We start from the raw sequence: 17,965 nt of genomic DNA, 5'->3' as shown, positions 1-17,965 counted from the left end.
AAGTCTTTCCACTCAAGACAACTATATGTTGGACTGAAAACTGATTCTAAAAACTGAATTTTAAGTCATTTGTTCTACCATTGCTGCAAGTAACAAAAGGAAGCAGTGTTTAGAGTTGTAGGAAAAAGTTTCTTCAAGTGTAAAGGAATTCAGAAAACAGCTTTGTGTGACTGCCTTTGACAATACCTGAACCATGAACAGATATCCCATTCTATTTATAGAGTAGAATTTATAGTGTCTGTGCACTATAATCTCTCTAAATGCACATTCCACAGGAAAGAGATGTGCTGTTTAGTTTGCACACACAAGGTATTTATGAGGCCGTGACCCTTCAAGTGCACACTCCACGTGCCCCTCATCGTGCCAACAAAGACAGGAGCTTGCATGTACAGTGCCAAAGTGATTCTCTGCAAAGATGCTGAAGGAACTAAGGGATCAGAAGTAGCCTGGGCTGTATTAACAGAGTCCTTGCCAGCAGGTCAAGGGAAGTGAGTATTGTTCTTTACTTGGAGCTTGTTGAAGCACATCTAGATAACTGTGGCTAGTTTGGGGCCCCCTGATGCAGGAAGGACACCATTAAGCTGTGGAGATGTAAGTGGAGAGCCATCAGATTGCCAAGGGGGTGGAGCACTGCCCCTTAAGGACAGCTGAGAGAACAGGGCTTGCTCAGCCTGGGGCAGATGCAGCTCTGGGGGCACCTCCAGTGGCTGCAAGGAGGTCACCAACAACAAGAGCCAAGGTCTGCACAGCAGGGCATGGTGGGAGGACAGAGCCAACAAGCATAAATTGAAAAAGAAAGTACAGGTTAGGTAAAAGTAAAATGTTTTTCCCCAGGAGGACCCCCCAGCAGTGGAACAGATTGCCCAGAGAGACTGTGCAGTCTCCATCCTCAAAATATTCCAAGCCACAACTTCATCCAGCTTTATCTGGCCCTGAGCAACCTCATCTGACCCCCAAGCTGATCCAAGCTGAGCAGTAGGTTGTACTAGGACTCTCATGAGGTGTCTTACAGAATTATTCTGTAATTCTGTTTATCACAAAGAGAAAAAAGGAGGACCCGGTAGTAATAAATAAATCATTGTGACATTTTTGTGACATATAAAATAATATTGCAGCAAAATTATTATACAAGGGTATAAAGTCTTTATATGAAGGTTCATAAACCATTCTTATAGTATGTATAAACACAATGAAAGTCATATGCATGGTAAAAAGTATAATTTAAAAATTTTAAGATCTAACTAGTTCCATTTTATTTTATTCCCAAAAAAGGATTAAGTATCACAATTAAGCACATCTTGTTAAAGGCAACTATACATTTTATTATTTAAGTAATGGACAAGCTTCAGCTTTTAACTTTGATTTTCTAACTAAATAAATCTTGTACATGCCAGAAAATTTTATAGAACAATTCCCACCAGTGCTAGTACTGCCTCTACTGAACTCACATTAACAATCCCAAAGGAAGCTCTAATTCAAACTAGATTCTTTAACTAGGAGCACTTTTCATTTTGGTCCCTGAGTCCATCATTCCAATTTAACTACTAGAACAGCAAATGTGCTGCAGTAACCTGAAACCTTGTTTTCATTACAGCAAACTTCAATCACCTAAACCCACCAGAAGAGGGCTAATTCCTTGTGTTATTTTTTCTTTAAATGGTGTGAGGTGTGTGTGCCTGAATGTTTTTATATCTGACCACTTGAAAACTGGTTCAGTTCCATCCCCAAAGCAGCTTTTTGAGAGCACAGAGTCATGTTTCCACATATATTTCCCACATTTGCCAAACTCTGTATCAGAGCAGACTCGAAAAAATAAAGGTCTTGGCAGAACACTTCACTTTCAGAGGACACATGCACAGGGCAATATCCATAAAGGACAAAAGAATAACCTGTATGGATCAGACTAAATGTATATTTAGTCTATTTAGTCAAGCATCCTTGAGGGATGGAGCACATCTCCCATGAGGAAAGGCTGAAAGAGTTGAGATTGCTCTGCCTTGTCGTGGTTTGGACCTTGTTTTCCCCCAGAGGCTGAGAGAAGTGGTAGACCCCAAGGGGTGGAAACCCCTAGAAGTTTTGAAGTTCTGCCCAATGGGCGCTCCTGCAAAAATGTAAACATATCACAGCCCGACCGGAAGAGAAGAGTTGTAGTTTGGTTGTTGTTGGAGAGGTGGCCATGTTGTAGGGCCACGAGGAAGGGGCTCTAAGCCCCTTGGGCCCTCTGGCCCCCTCCCAGCCCCTGGCTGGGGGGCTGCAGGGACCTGGAACAGCATAAAGCTGGGCTAGGTGCCTGTAGTTATGCCGGGAGAATGTTTTCTCCATGGTCACAGAACAGCAGCCGGGACTGACCAGAGAAGGTGGCAGAGAGCCAGGAGATAAGACCTGAACTGAAGAAGCAGCAGAAACAACATGCAGCACCGCAGAGAAGACTCCTGGAAAGGGAGGAGAAGAAGAGAGCAGAAGAGAGACAGAGTTTGGGGTAAGAGACTGTACCAGATCCCCCAAAACTCCCTTGGAGACCCTCTTGGAGAAGAGGGACATGGACTCCTATTTTAGAGGAGCCTTGGAGTATGCAGCACTGGAGAGAGAGAGAAGCTGAGAAGCTCAGAGAGTCCTGGAGCTGGACCGGGACGGCCAAATGGAATGCGGGGGGAGTTGACCTTGCCCCCCCCCCCCCCGCTGCCTGGAGACAGAGCACGGAGCTCTGCAAACGGGAATTTGAATCCCCTGAGGAAGGGACTTTCACGAAGATGCCCCTGCATTTCGTGATATGCCTGTGGTGATGCGAGTCTTGTCCCTGCTGGCAGTCCACAGGTGAGGCCTTCGCTTGGACCGAAGGAGAGCCGAGGGGCTTGGAGACCCCCTTGTGTATGTTGAACAGAGATCCAGCTACAACAACCCAGTTACTGCTGCATGGAGGACAGAAGAGGAGCTGCTGCTTAAGGACTGGAAGGGATCTGTCCTTCTTTCCCTCCTGGACTTTTATTTGGAGGGGAGAAGAGATCTGATCATTGTAAATACTATATGTCATGGCAGAGATAGTTGCAATCGTGTGTATAATGTGATATGGTATTTATTTGTACAGTCATTGTAATATATTCCCTTTCCCCCACTTTGAGTCTGGTGTGTTTTGTCTGGAAAAGCCCATCTCACATTAGGTTGAGATGTGGGAGGGGGGATGGAACTAGGGAATTGGATTTGGGGACTATCTCAAACCATGACAGCCTAGAGAAGAGAAGGCTCCCAGGAGACCTTGATGAAGCCTTTTAGTATCTAAAGGGGCCCTACAAGAACGACAGGGACAAAGTTTTTAGCAGGGCCTGTGGCAACAGAACAAGCGGCAATGGTTTTAGACTAGAAGAGGGGAGATTCAGACTGGATATAAGGAAGACATTTTGTATGAAGGGGGTGAAACACTGGCACGGGTTGTCCAGAGAGGCAGTAGATACCAATCCCTCCGCTCTACTTCCTCTGGGGGTACTGGTTCCTACAGGAACCTACAGGGAAGGGTACCAGCACTCAGTGGAAAGGTAACAGCTCCCTGCAGAAATACTTGAAAGTGTCACCTCTCATAACATTTTTAACAACCTCCCTCCTAGTAACACCACTTGCAAGAGTCCTGTAAGATGGGTTACGGTTTACCTCTACTTACAAAGACTTTAAGAACTGTTTTACTACTAAAAGCAGTGAAGAAAGGAGCTACTAAAGGCAGAAGAAAACATATAGAGAGAATGCATTGAAGTTATTATGAATTATCTTAAAACATTTTTTTCTGCATCTTCTATGGAGGACTCTAACATTGCTCACATCTTTTTTTACATTATTACTGCCTATATCTTATTTTTAGAATTGTCTTCTTTCCTCCCTCCCCAACAACCATTTTAATTTTGCAACTATGTCAGAGGCTTCTGTCATTCCTCCCCTGAACTATTAAGGACACTTAGAAAGGGAATACATTGCATTTCTGAACTATCCCTACCACTGACAATAGTGGTAGAGAGAGGTTAGGTAAGATTCAGGCAGCATGCAGAGGTACACACACTTTAAATTAATCTTCATTTGTTCTAACCTTTTCAAGATTCTTAACAGCTTTTCAGCTAGCTCTTTGCAATCCTGATGAATCACTTTCCAGAACAAATAAAAACCTTCCCGTTTCAGTTAAGTCAAGAAAGTGGCCAAGGCCACAATCAAGAACTCTCTAGTATGCTTTCTGTTATTGTTCTCACTAACTGCTTTCCCTGATCTTCCAAGTTCAACTCTATACACACCACAGCACAGAATCTACCCACCCTTCTCCAACAGACACCTACCAGAGAGGTCAGAGAGGATAAGCTCAAGTGTAGCAGAACACTTTGCTATTATTCTACTTCTGTTTAAAAAATATACCCTACCTGTAAAATGCGGGGGGGGATAAAGAAGTATTACTCCTTATGTTGTCCCTATCCTCTCTAATCCTATCTATTAATTTAGCAATACAACACAATCAGCACCTTCCAAGTTTTGGTTCTGCAATCAAATTTTAGTTCCATGGAATTGAGCTCTTCGTTTTGGTTCAAATCCTTGATGTACAGAGTACTGCTCTAAGAATGCTGGCTTTTAGTGGAAGTGTAACCTTTGCCAGGAATCTTACCCAGAGACCTGGCACAGTTGTTATTTGTCTATAAACTAATAACTAGTAAGCAACTTAAAAGTAATGCTGCATACTCTCTTCAGATCCTGAGATAATTTATTGGCCTCTACTAACCTAGCAGAAGAGGAAAAATGCTGCAGCATTTTCTCAAGATGCTCAAGCAAAGACTGACTTAACATTAGCTGACTCATCTGAATGCATGAAGAAAGGTGTAATACTTCTCTCCAGTATCTGTATAATACCTGTATCAGTCAGTAAATAAATTCAAGAACTAAATAAAACATCAAGCTACTACTCAAAATGTATGTCAGATTTATTGACACCATCATCTCCAAGCACTTGTGCCTCAGACTTTCCCTGTGTCACCTCCTGCAATGGTTTGTGAGTGTGTGAACAGTGCAGAGGAGGAAAGCAGCATTTCAGAGCACAGCAAGGTATGGGCTGGAGCAGACGAGACACTCAGCAGCAGCTTTGCTTAGTTACAGAAGAGACCAGAGAATATCAATCACCACCACCACCAAACATGGCTGTGGCACTCATTTATAGCCCTAGGCATTGCAAAAGTTACTTTAAGTCTGTAAAATCACTAAAAGACATGTTCAGAGAATATCCTGCAGACAGAGTCTGACAGTGAAATGGCTGCTGCGTAAATAGAATTGCTTTCTCTTTCTCAACATAGTATTTTCATGGTTAGCATTTCCTCAGTACAGCAGCATACAGAAAGATCTGGAAGACAGTAACAAGGCTGTGCCTTCTCTTAGCTTGTTTTGAGGTTTTTCAGTTCTTTATTAGAAATCATATACTAAAACTGAATCATCACTATGCCTCAAACACCTGATTTCCCCAAGCTTTAATTTTCAACCAGCACTTGCAACAGCCACTTTATTCTCAAATCCTTCCAGAACTGACTGTGCCTAAACTCACTGTTCCAAGCTAGATTTAGTACTGATTGTATTATAGTACCATCTCAAGTACTTTCACAATAATATGTCTGAATAGTAACTTTTCATATGTCCAGTACAGTTTGTACTTGTCTTCTACAAATCAAAGAGGATCATCTTTCTTTCAGTGTTAACCAACAAAGTTGCAGCTAAAATTAATATAATTGTTGTTGCATATGTAAATCTAGACTGAAGTAAGACCTTATTGCATATTTTGTTCTTACGATGTAAAGTTAGATTCATGGTTAAATTCATGCAGAAAAAAGAAAACTTTCTTACTCAAGGAGCCAAACGTTTTCACTATTCCACTGCCAGTGGAATTTATTATTATTAGTTATAAAAGTGCTGTTACAAGGATCAAAATCTTACCTACAGTTGTGTTCCATAATGACCATCTATAAAGCCCCCGTTTGACCTAATCACAAGAAGGCAGACTTTGAGATAACTGTACTGAAGGTCTGTACTGAAAAGTAACCACCTGTAGGCACACTCTCAAAACACGAAGAACTTAGAATACAGACTCATGTTGTAACAAAAGCTGGGTAACAGATAAAAGAAAGTATTAGAGCCTCATGAGCCCCATCAAGCAAGGCAAAGGTCTAACTGATGAGAAAGTCAGTGAAGACAGGCCTATATATCCCAAACAATTAGATGCATTTTGGCTGGGTCGCAACAACCACCTGGAATTCTAGAGGGATGAGAAGGGGGAATTCAAGATCAGGAAGGTCAAAACTAGGTGGGGGCAGTGACCTCTGCCATGACTGTTCGTGGTAACCCTTCAGACCCTACGTAAAAACACACCCGACATCTCCCTGTCTTTTGTGCATGGATAGACAAGAAAACAGGAAACGGTGCCTGTGGGGGTGGGATTGTTATGTTGGTTTGGATCTAATGCAATAAATATCTTCCTGGGAGCAAAATGAGCGAGTCAATACATTTAGAATGCACAAACAGAAATGAGGTGTGGATGACAGATGACAAAGGCTTGGAGGAGGAAGAAGACAGACTGAACAAAAATTGATGCAGAATGACTCAATAAGAAATTTAAGTGCTAAATGACTATGGTGAGTTAATTTAGGGGGAAGCTGCACATGGGTAGCATCATGCAAATGCAAAATATAGACTGCAGCTTGATGCAGAACATGTGCTGGGGAAGAGGAGGGTATGTGTGCAGGGGAGACAATACAAAAAGAAGAACTAAGAGCCCAACTTGATACCATCACACAGACTACAGAGTAAGAATATGGCCTCAGATTCAAGACAAGTCCAACAAGTAATCTGTTAGTGTATGCAACACTGATTTCTATCTTGAGGGTTTTGTTTCAGCTCAGTAGTACCCTCAAACAGCTGGAATCCAAAGGCTACTATTCAAGTGACAGAAACCTTTTGAAAAGGCCTTTCAAGCTCTTCCCTCAAAGCAAGGTTTTGAGCCAGGGGTGAGTGTTGAAGCTCACCTGGTACATAACCCTAACTGGTTACAGAGCTGGAGTTTCAGAGGGGACACAGAGATCTCTACCTCCTAACCTGTCACCACATGAGAAAAAAACCCCTACATCCTGCATTAACTGTATTTGGAGAGCAGCAAATACCAGTTTTCTATTCCCTGTGTGAATGTTCCATCTCCTAAGACACTGGAGTATGGGCAGGTAGTATGGGCATAGGAACTACAGCACAAGCTGAGCCTTTAGAGAAAGACAGCAAGAAAACACAACTGCTCCTGGCAGAGCCTGCTTTGGCTGTTGTCTGCAAGAGCTCCTGGAGCAAGTGTGCAAGGGGCAGTGTTCCTGCAGGATTTGTCCATCATTACCAAACATTATGCTCTCAAACCACTCTCCACTCACAGCTCAGTCATTTTGCAAAGCTTTGCATTTCACCTAATCTGATTTTGATGAAGTGCCAAGGCAGAGAGACATTTTATAAAAGAATTTATTTTTCCATGAGAAACCAGTATATGTCTGTCAGGGTTGGATCAATACAGTAAAACATTCCCTTCAGATAACTCACCTACTATAACTGTCATTTTCACCATGACATAATATCACTCATTAGCCACTTGTTAGTAATCAGAGCTCTACATTCCAAACTGTTATTGCACTTCCAGCTTGCATTAGTTCAGCATCTAAAAAGCAGGTTATTCTCATATTAAATTTAAAAAACAAAAAACAAACAAAAAAACCCACCCCAAACCTCCCACCACGAACAAAAACAGTAGCTCAGACTAATACGCTATATACTGACCCTGATCCTGTAAAAATATGTCAGTTGTGCTCAGACTGAACCTTTTACCTAGTCTGACATAAATCTGTCATAGTCTGACAAAAGGAACTTCAAATATCCACAGAATCTCACCTGCAAGTCCTGATACACCTATAAATTTTCACCTCTTAGATGGAGGCATGTAGGGTTGTCCTCCAGTAGACCCTGTACTAAGAGGTTTGCTCAAGGTCACAACAGAAAGCTGTGAGAAAGCAAATTTGAAAATGCTTACAAGACATCTATATGACTAGCTCTTTGTTTTCCTTCACTATTCAGTAAGGAAAATTTTATTATAATCTCCACTCCCTACTGCTCCAAACTATTTTACTTTGAAAGAAATCAAAGAAAAGAATGTCAAATTAAAATAGCACATACATCACTTTTTTATAGTGTTCAACAGAGGAAGCATCCTCTATAATTCTCGCTTTTTCTGTAGAATATGCAGACGTGTGACATTCCAGAAAATCAGGGAATGTATTTTCTCCTTCAATTATGGCTAAGAATCATGCATCACTTCACTCGGTGATGATTCCAACCAATAAAAACATACAAAGCTCTACATCTGGAAGAGAGCAAATAGCTGCATCTTGAACTACACAGTTGGTACTGAAAAGAGTCTGAAAGTGTTCAGACCATCGGTTCAGAATGGAGGTTTTATCTGGCAGAAGCGTTTGACCGTCTGTGCTGAGTAGAGGCCTTTGGACCTGGTATGTAGGCTCGTATGCTGTTTTCAGGGCCTCACAGAATCCTCTGTGGTCACCCATGTCTGTGCATAATTGAATATTTCCTGCTACATCGATCCACCACTTGTTCTGGATGTCACAGAGTTTCTGTTGGAGCTTGCTGCATGCGAGACGAAAGGCTGCTTTTCTTACGTGACAGGATGGCAGTGCAAGGTGTGCTTGGTGGGTGGTTCTCTTCTTCCTCAACAAGTCCTGGATCTCTTGATTGTTTTCATCAAACCAGTCCTTGTTCTTCTCGAAGGAGAACCTTCCCAAATCTTCGTTCGCGAAGGCTAGCCACGATAAGAGAGCGACAAAGAACTTGTCACACTCTTTGAAAATAATGCTCCTTAACCTTTATTATTCCAGAGATATGAAGTCAGCACTTAGACCTAGTCCAAACACAAATATTGCTTCTCATGTACAAACATGAAAGTGTTATGTTTTATAATATTTATAAGATTTTATTTAATCAATGAGGAGGAACTATGTGAAGCTCTGAAAGCCACTTTAGTTTAATGATGGCACTCATTACTCTTGGAAAGGAACATCAAAAACCTGCAAAATAAACAGCAACATGTTTCATTCAGGCAGTAGGTTGAATGAACGTCACCCTGTGATGACAAAGAACTCGTGGGTTGGTGACAGCACTCTTTGCTGTCAGTGATACAGTGTGAGGGAGAGGAGATCTGCATGGCAATGGAAGACTGAAGGGGACCAAACTTAACTAGCCTTTTCCAAAGACAGAAACCAAGCAATTAGACCAGCCAGCTACACTTAGACTCCTGAAGAAAAAAAATAGAACAAATAATGAAGGACACTATTTATTTATCTAGAAATAAATACAGGAATGAGTAATAGCCACCAGGCTGGTTTTTTGTCCAAAGCCAGTCTCACCAAATCAGCCTAATTTCTTTATGCTTCTGTTCTTGTATTCATAGCATTAGTAGCAAATATCTCATAATAGGACTAGATTTTGATAGTCTCATATCACTTTTGTATAAATACATGGGAGAAAAATAGACTAAATTTCTCTGGAATCAATAGAGATTTCTTTAAAGCAATTACCAATGATTCTCTGCAACTACAGACATGCATTAAATGATTTTCTGCAGGGGTCTGTTTTGGTTGCCTCACTATGGAACATAACTGGGATAAGAAAATAGAAAGGGATTTCCTGGGGAGGGGAGGTCAAGGAACCATTAGTGCACTGGAGGGCAGGATTTGAACTCACAGTGATGTTTATAAATAGGCATTTGCTGCATAGGTAGGATGGAGTTCAGGAAGGGCAGCACAAGTCATCACACAGGCAGGAACAGTCAGCTGCACAAGGGATGATTGCTAACAACCCATTAGGCAACACTTCACAGGAACTGCCTAAAAAAGTCACAAAGATGGTTGTGCTACCAAGAGAAGTCAAATCACATAGGTGTAAACAGAAGACATCGGAAGAAATCCTTCCATTCTACTTATCAACAGCATCCTTTAATAATGGGGTAGAAGCATTTGAGCCACAGGATATAACAGAAGATGTCAAAAGCATGACTTAGCAGGAAAGATGAGCTACTTGCAGAGAAACCTGAGAGATAGGCACGATCATGATAATACACACAAGAGCACAGCAAAGCAAAAAGGAATAATCTGATTCTTATTTTTATAGTAGGAAGTACAAGATGCCATGATCATGAATGTATTAAAGAGGGATTCAGACTAAACACTAGGAAAAAGAATTTGAAATGCAAGAAGAGTCAGGGATGTTGTGGAATCTGTCACTGGAGGTTTTAACATTTTAGATAAAGACAACGGTCAGCGTGGCTGGAGAGCACAGTATGCAGCTTCATCTAGAATAAACATGAAAGAGTTTACTAAACTCAGCTTTTTCAGTGATGGCATCTGTTAAAATACACTTGACAAATACTTTGCACTATCTTTTTTTTTGTTGTTTTCTTTTAATAAACTGTCCCGAGAAATCAAAAACTATCAACTCTAAATGATTTTGTCCTTTTAAGGCTCACCTCACTCCTGCTGCATAAAAGTGTAGTTTTGTTTGTTCCTTGAGTGGACATTGCTGTCTGGCAGAATACTCTGTCATATTGTCAGTTATTGCTGCATCATAAAGTATTATTCTCCTTAGACTCTGATCCCGTTTACATTCCACAAATTGTGGTTTTGTCCCACCTTAGAATAAACATACCATCTGAAGTAACAGTCTATTTCATTTGGGGGAAAAATCTGGTTTCTAGTCTACTGAAAGTATGGAGTTCTGAGTCCCTGTTTACCACTGAAATAAACTACCCACACATCAAATTTCCTATAGGAGACATATATGGCACCAAAGCAAATGTCCAGGTACAAAATCAGTGGTGTTTGCAAGTCCCCCATGGAATGCATGCAATATTCTTTATCAGCTTTTTAAAGTCATGCCCTTTTAATATTACTCACTTAGTTGTTTTTGTAACTTAATTCCAGCCGAAGACCTCATTTCCTTCCCAGTGTCACACTCTGTTTGGTACTGTTTGTTTTTAAATGACCTGGGGACTCCATGGTTGAACTTGAAGCATCATCCATCCTTGGCTCCTAAGACATTTTAGCTACATTTATCAGAGGCAAGACTAGACAGGAAACTCAGGACATTTTGGGTACAGCTAAAAGTAACTGTTTCATAGAAACAGCAACAGTCTGAGCTTTGAAAAGACTGGGGGGGAGCTTTTTTAGCCCTCTGCTCAACTCCCAGGATCCCTACAGGTCCCCTTCTGTTTTCTCAGGAAAGTGAGAGGCAGGTTTAAAGAAATCCCACGTCTATCTCAACCTCTTTACAGTATCACTAGTTTTATTTCTGAAAATAGATCACTGTTTCAGAACTCCCCCCTTCTAATATCAAAGTTTTGAAGGGGTTTTGCTATGGGCACCTCAGATAATAGTTTGAGTCTTCTTATCTTGGAGGCTGAAGACTTTACATACTAACTACTTAGATCCTTCACAGGCTATATAAAAAGGGGGAAGATATTATTTCTCATAATTCTCATTCTAGATGCAAAAATAAACCAGAATTCTGCCCATTTCCCCCAAATTCCAAAACATACTAACTCACAGGAGAACATTTCAAAGACGTGTGAGACAGCAAGACCTTCATGACTGCATTGTTGGTAGGATTTGAGCAACTACTTCACTCCTTGTACATTTGGAAGACAAAAATATACTTCCTTGTCTCTTTAAATTTCATCCATTTATCACAGCTGCAGAAAAAGCAATTAAGTGCAAATTGTTCCTCCGAGTTTTGGATACACCCTCATTGGTCCAAAGAGGAATCCCATGCACTCTTCAGTTTGCCAGTGTTTATACTTTCAGCAGCAATTTCAATACATTTTTAGAATTAGAGTGCTCCTTTATAATAACACTTTTAATTACTTGGTAAAAATCGACTTCTTGTTATTCCCTCAGCACACTAAGGTCAGGCTGGATGAAGCCATCAGCATCAAGCAGCTTTGGCATTAACAACAGAACAGTTATCAGACACATGGATGCAAATGTGACCAACTATACAACTACACTTTCTGGTTTTCCCCCTGAAGTTTCTTGTATATTTTACCTAATTTTGATGCTCAGATTTTTAAAAGTAAAAACACTATATATGAGAAGACCAGAAAAACCCTCCCCCTGCTCCCTGAGCAGCTGTACAGTGAGCTCACCAAATCTCCATATCATGGGCCACACACACCAAAATAAAATCCACACCAAACACAGAAGCTGCCAAACCATTGTTTTTAAAAAATAAGTTCTCTGTTTTATTTTCCCAGAAAAGTTTTTTTTCCCTCAGAGGTCTAGTTTCCATGCAGAGACAGAAAAACTGCACGCAGTGAGATACAAATTGTTTGCAAATTAAAATCGTGCAAGACTGCCACTACAGGCAGGCACGTCCAACTGAAAAGCCGAGCTGGAAAACGATGGCACACACTGTGGCAAATGTGGAGGGGGGATACAAAAGTCTTCCTCCCTACCACCCTGAATATGGATAAAAAAATATAAACAGGGAATATCAGCACTTTCAGGTGGGCAGGGAGAAGGAAATCCTCTTCACCCATTAAGGAAGCCACACAGATACACAGGACAGACAGAAGCAATGGTCGAACGACAGAACTATAATCACGGAATTACTAAAACACATCAGGTGCCTCAAAACAGAACTGTCATAATTTTTCACTCTCTTAGACACTGAGACTGATTTGTTGTTTGCTTTTTTTAAAATGAATGCATAAATCAACTACTTTAATTACACAACAGCATGATAGATAGTTGTTCTTACGTCAAGGGATAATAAGCAGCTAGAATACTGGAAATACAACCTATACTCTCATTTTATAATCAATATTGTGTGACTAAATATTAAAGGAGGAAAGGAGACAAGGCATTTTCAGAAAACTAATGGGAATCAAATGCCTATATGTCCTTAAAATTACTCAAGAGTGAAGTCCTAGGCTTCTTTGAAAAATCCTAAACAAGATTTCACTACATCCAACCCTGCAAATGTTTGTACAGTGGCAGAGTGGTAAATACAAAAGTAAACAAATTCACCCATTTATTAATCCAAGATAGCAATTCAAAAGACATAATTCTGCCTTTACCCTCAAATACACAACCAAATGCACTGTCATTCCTAAGTCTAGAGAAAAAAAGAAGTGAATTCTCATTCAAATTCATTAAATAGCACAAGCCATAAAAATTTCCTAATTCCTGCCCGTTTGATTTGCATCTCAGTTACTCCATATCTTTTAGAAAGGCATGGATAAGGGATATAAAGGCTACAAGCAATGATTAATGTACTGCACCTCTTAACTAAGCCATCTCTGTAGTTAATTGTCAATTGCTTTCTTGTTTGAATTTTTCTGACTTCCATCCATTGGATTTTCTCATATTTCTGTGTACTAGAACAGAGCTTTAATCAAGTACCTCTATTTCTGACATTTCTAAGCCATAACTTTTTCCAGATAAGCCCCACGACTGAGTTCTTTACGTTTTCTATCATTATGCTTGTTTTCTTAACAACAAATAATTCCCCCTGAACTCCCTCCAAATTTCAGCATACTTTGTAAACCGTTTGCCCCACGAGTCTTCACACGTTCACCCTCTCAATTCTCTCCCCCCAAAGTTTTGAACAATCAAAGGCAGAGAATAAAAGTGCACTCGGTCCATTTTAACAAAAAGAAATATCATTTGACTGTAGGCGTAAGTCTGCATTCAAAATTAAAACTTTTAAAATGCAAATTTGGCCTGTATGGTCATGAAGACAGGTAACAATGGGCTAATGTGAAGTAAAACAGGCAGTGGCTCTGCTCCATCTCCTGGAAACATTATTTCCCATAAGCATCTTTGATACAGCCCTTAACTTCTTGAATTTCTAACACAACAGTCATCAGAAAGCAATCCTAAAATGATTTTAAAATGGAATAACGAAAATGGTTTCACATAGATTCAGAACTTTAACACACAATTACCTTGAGGGAATACAACCAAAACCAAAATCAAATCAAATAAGGAAGCTTTAAATTAGCATAGCTTTACAACAGGATACTGTTTTTGTGTGTGTACACGTACTAAAGTCCTGTTGTCAACAGTTAGATGACCACACTGGTGGAGAATTCTAGGCAAAAACTAAGTTTTGGATTACAGCCAGCAGCACCCTAAAGGCACTGTTAACCCTGAAACCAGCAGCAACTGTGATAATTTTTCAGTTTGACAGGTGCTAAATACCATTGGATTTGATTATAATTCCATTTTTATTGTAGCTATTGCCCAATATTCCTGAAATGACCTTACAGTAAGATAATTATAATGAATAGCCTTAAACCAGTACTGTTCCAGCTGAACAATATATGGACCACTTCCCTTCAATAGGAACAAAGACACACACAAGAAAAAAGGAAGCCTGCACCTACTACAGTATTCCAAGAGCAGTGTTGGGATCAGAGTCCTCTCTTATCCCCAAGTGCTTTACCATTTTGTCCTATCTCATTTCCCCTGTAATTATTCATATTGCAGATGTGTTAATATTTAGGTTAATCCAAACCCATGTAAAGCTGACTTAGCTCTTATTGGAAACATTCCAAAAAGTCACAGAGCAAGAGAATAGTTCTACTACTCACTGTGGCATGGAGCTATTCTTTTTTAGTCAAGTCTCAGAGATGAGACAGTATCAAAGAAATCAAAAGCTTGTTTTAGTTCAAAGGAGTTGCCAAACTATCTCCTGGACAAAAAAGAAAAACATTTCTGAGAGACAGGAATCTCCTGGCAGGCTTCAAAATGGCAGCCTTGCTATAAACTGATGTTCCCAACCCAAAGGAATTTCTCTGGCACATGCAACACAACTCTGGAAGCACACAGAAAGATTAGGTCACCATAAGTTTCATGGATGAAGGGACATCCATCTGGATTGAGGAGAGAGAGCAATAAGCAAGCAACTGAGCAACAAAATATTGAGATCACCAAAAAGCAAGGAATTTTAAGTCAGTTTAACACACTGAAGCAGATTAAGCACACTGGGAGTCCTCTACAGACAGCAACAGTAACAAGATGTGACATATAGAAGTGGTTTAATACTTCATATCATGTTTGGGACACAGAAGAATGGCAAAGAGTATTGTTCAGGCTTCTTGACCAAAATACTAGATGTCATCCACACCATTCTGCTTTCCAACACGATGTCTCCAACTCCAAGAACTTCCCATCTTCCTGCTCTGTAACCACCAAAGAATTTCGCCACCGTGACCACTTCCACACCAGCTCAACTCAACCACATGCAAAACCAGAACCTGAAGTTTTGAAAGGCTGACCAACATCTGCTAACAACTTTGGGGGTTTAGTATAAAGAAAGGCAGAACTGCATTCTTGACCTCATTGAGCATTTTAAAGAGACATTTCTGTTGGCAATCTGCTGGCTATCTGAAAATTCGGGATGATCTACCAGTTAAAAACAGCTTAATATAAACCACCATTCCAAACAAGTTTGCCTCTTGTATACTGCTACCACTCATCGACGTGTGGTCTGTGCTTATAAATCAGAGTCAATGTGGGTCATTTGAAGCAACATTTAAAAGGCACAGTTTCAATTTCCCATCTGTCCTGTAAATTTTACCACTGAAGAATCACATTGCTATATTCCACTTCATGCCTTATGTCTGAAGAAAAAGGACAGAAGTGGATAACTGTGTTTCATTCAAAAGCAATATTCATTACTTTTAGTACATAAACCACTTATTTTACCTTGAATGGATTCATATTCATATTATATATAATTATTTGTCTCCAAACAGATGGCAGTTACTCAACATTTTGACAGTGGGGCTATGAATATACCCTTAAGCTAATATGAGAGTATATAAATTGTTATCAATTAAATGCCCATACTCCACAAACATGTCAAAAACTCACAATAGCTTCAGTCCCAAACCAGGGCTGTGATTTTTGCACAGTACTCAAAACAATTGTCTATCCTTTCACAGAAAAATCACTTCCTTATCCCAGCAGGACAAAATTCAAAACATCTTCTATACTAAATAGATGCAGCAGCTTTTCAAATCCCTCACTGTAGATTCTGCAGCAAGTACTATTGAGATATATTGAGAAAATCTTGGTATCAACAAGCAGATAAAATACTACTCAGCATAACCATATAACTACTGCTCAGGTATACAGTGCAAATTAACTAAGACCCAGGTAATCTAATCAATTATATTGATAGAAACAGCTGCAAGTGATTTGCTCCCAAGCAAATGAACTGTTTGACAACACTGACACCAAGCGACTGATTTAAGGAAAATACAAACCACAACAAGAAGTGTCACAGCATTTCTCCTGCACACTGAAAGAGGCAAAGTCTTATGTTATCAAAACAAAAAAAATGTGAATACTTATTATGAGAGTTGACATTTTCACATAAGCTATGTATAAGTGACAGAATATCCAACATTAAATACATGTTAATAATTCAATTTAACCTTGATCTTGCAAGCACAAGTCAAAGACTTTATGCTTCAAAGTCTTACGCAATCTAACCTCAGAAATTCATTTCTAAAGAAGAAACAATTAGTGGCTTGAATGTACAGTCAGTATCAAATTCCATTAACTTATGGATTTAGCTCATTTTTCAAGTAAAAGAATGCAAACTGTACTTCTAAGCACTTCAATAGAAGTGCAACAATAAACTGTTACATGTTAATGCAAAATTCAACAGTCTGCTAAGCCTCACTTACTTGCTTTGCCTGTCCTCCTCTCTGCTGAGAAATCACAACACAGGCAGTCCAACATCATACGCATTAAACAGCCTTGCCACCCCTCCTGCTGCCTCACCTGACAACCCTGCACAAAGCACAAAACCCTACTGACAGGACAGGGAACTCCATCAAACACATCCCTTTTACCATCCACCGGGTTTATGTCCAGTATTCTATGTCTTCTTACCAAGCTTCCCAGTTCTTACCTGCTGACGTTTGTATGCCAAATAATCCAGATTTTCCAGATCTTTTCGAAACTTCTGGTAGGTTTTCTGTAGCTCAGATTTACTGGATACATTTCTTAAAGATTCAAATGTTCTTTGAAACTGTGATGGTTAAAAAAAAAAAGAAAAAAAGAAAAAATTGTAATTCACACAGTTGCTGTGTTTTACTTTGTATTAGGATTTTTTTCTACTAAATGCTAATGTTATGGAGCTGTGTCACCTCTAACCTTTTAGATATCTCTGCAGTTTTGTTTTGAAACTAATCACAGAATGCAAACCAATATGCCCTGTTCAGTTAAATGAAGTCCTCTAACTTCATAGGTCAGGCTTGCATAAGACAAAACACTGGCAATCAACACAACCTCTACAGGTGAGTTCTTTCTCTATGCCATGTTACAGGATAAAACATATATTCATATATATTTAAATATTTTTTTTTTCAACTAAGAAAAGTATATGAAACTTTATACAGGCCGTGAACTCCTCATTATATCAAGCCTACAAGTAGAATTTATATATTATATTATAAATATATTATATTTATATATTATGAAAGGGTGCTTCTTATCAAGAGTAATTTGAAAGACCGGATAATGACTGTCGGCCGTGTGCTCACATTCTGCACAAAAGCTGTGACAACTTTAATTATACTTCATTATAGATCTTACTTTTAGAAGTTAAAACTTCTTTCATATCACAGAATATGCTAAGCTGGAAGGGACCCACAAGGATCGAGTCCAACCCTGCACAGGACCATCCCCAAGAGTCACACCCTGTGCCTGAGAGCATCATGCAAACACTTCTTGAACTCTGTCACTTGGTGCCATGACCCCTGCCCTGGGGAGCCTGTTCCAGTGCCCAGCCACCCTCTGGGGGAAGACCCTCTTTGTAATATCCAACCTAAACCTCCTCTGACACAACTTCA

General features: G+C 39.8%; 1 protein-coding gene across 5 annotated transcripts in view; it reads right to left on the bottom strand.

Annotated features, from left to right (window-relative positions):
* LOC135417813 (catenin alpha-3) overlaps positions 1-17,965 on the bottom strand; it is a 438,645-nt gene that overhangs the window by 381,371 nt on the left and 39,309 nt on the right. For all 5 annotated transcript variants that reach the window (XM_064662319.1, XM_064662320.1, XM_064662326.1 and 2 more), the window contains one exon: positions 17,023-17,142. In XM_064662319.1, the coding sequence (XP_064518389.1) occupies positions 17,023-17,142 (120 nt within the window). The remainder of the gene's footprint in view (positions 1-17,022; positions 17,143-17,965) is intronic.

This window comes from Pseudopipra pipra, chromosome 8 (genome assembly GCF_036250125.1).
Source record: "Pseudopipra pipra isolate bDixPip1 chromosome 8, bDixPip1.hap1, whole genome shotgun sequence".
In the NCBI taxonomy this organism is placed as follows: Eukaryota; Metazoa; Chordata; class Aves; order Passeriformes; family Pipridae; genus Pseudopipra; species Pseudopipra pipra.
The sequence above is the reverse complement of the archived record's forward strand: the minus strand, read 5'-3'. Positions and strand labels throughout refer to the sequence as shown.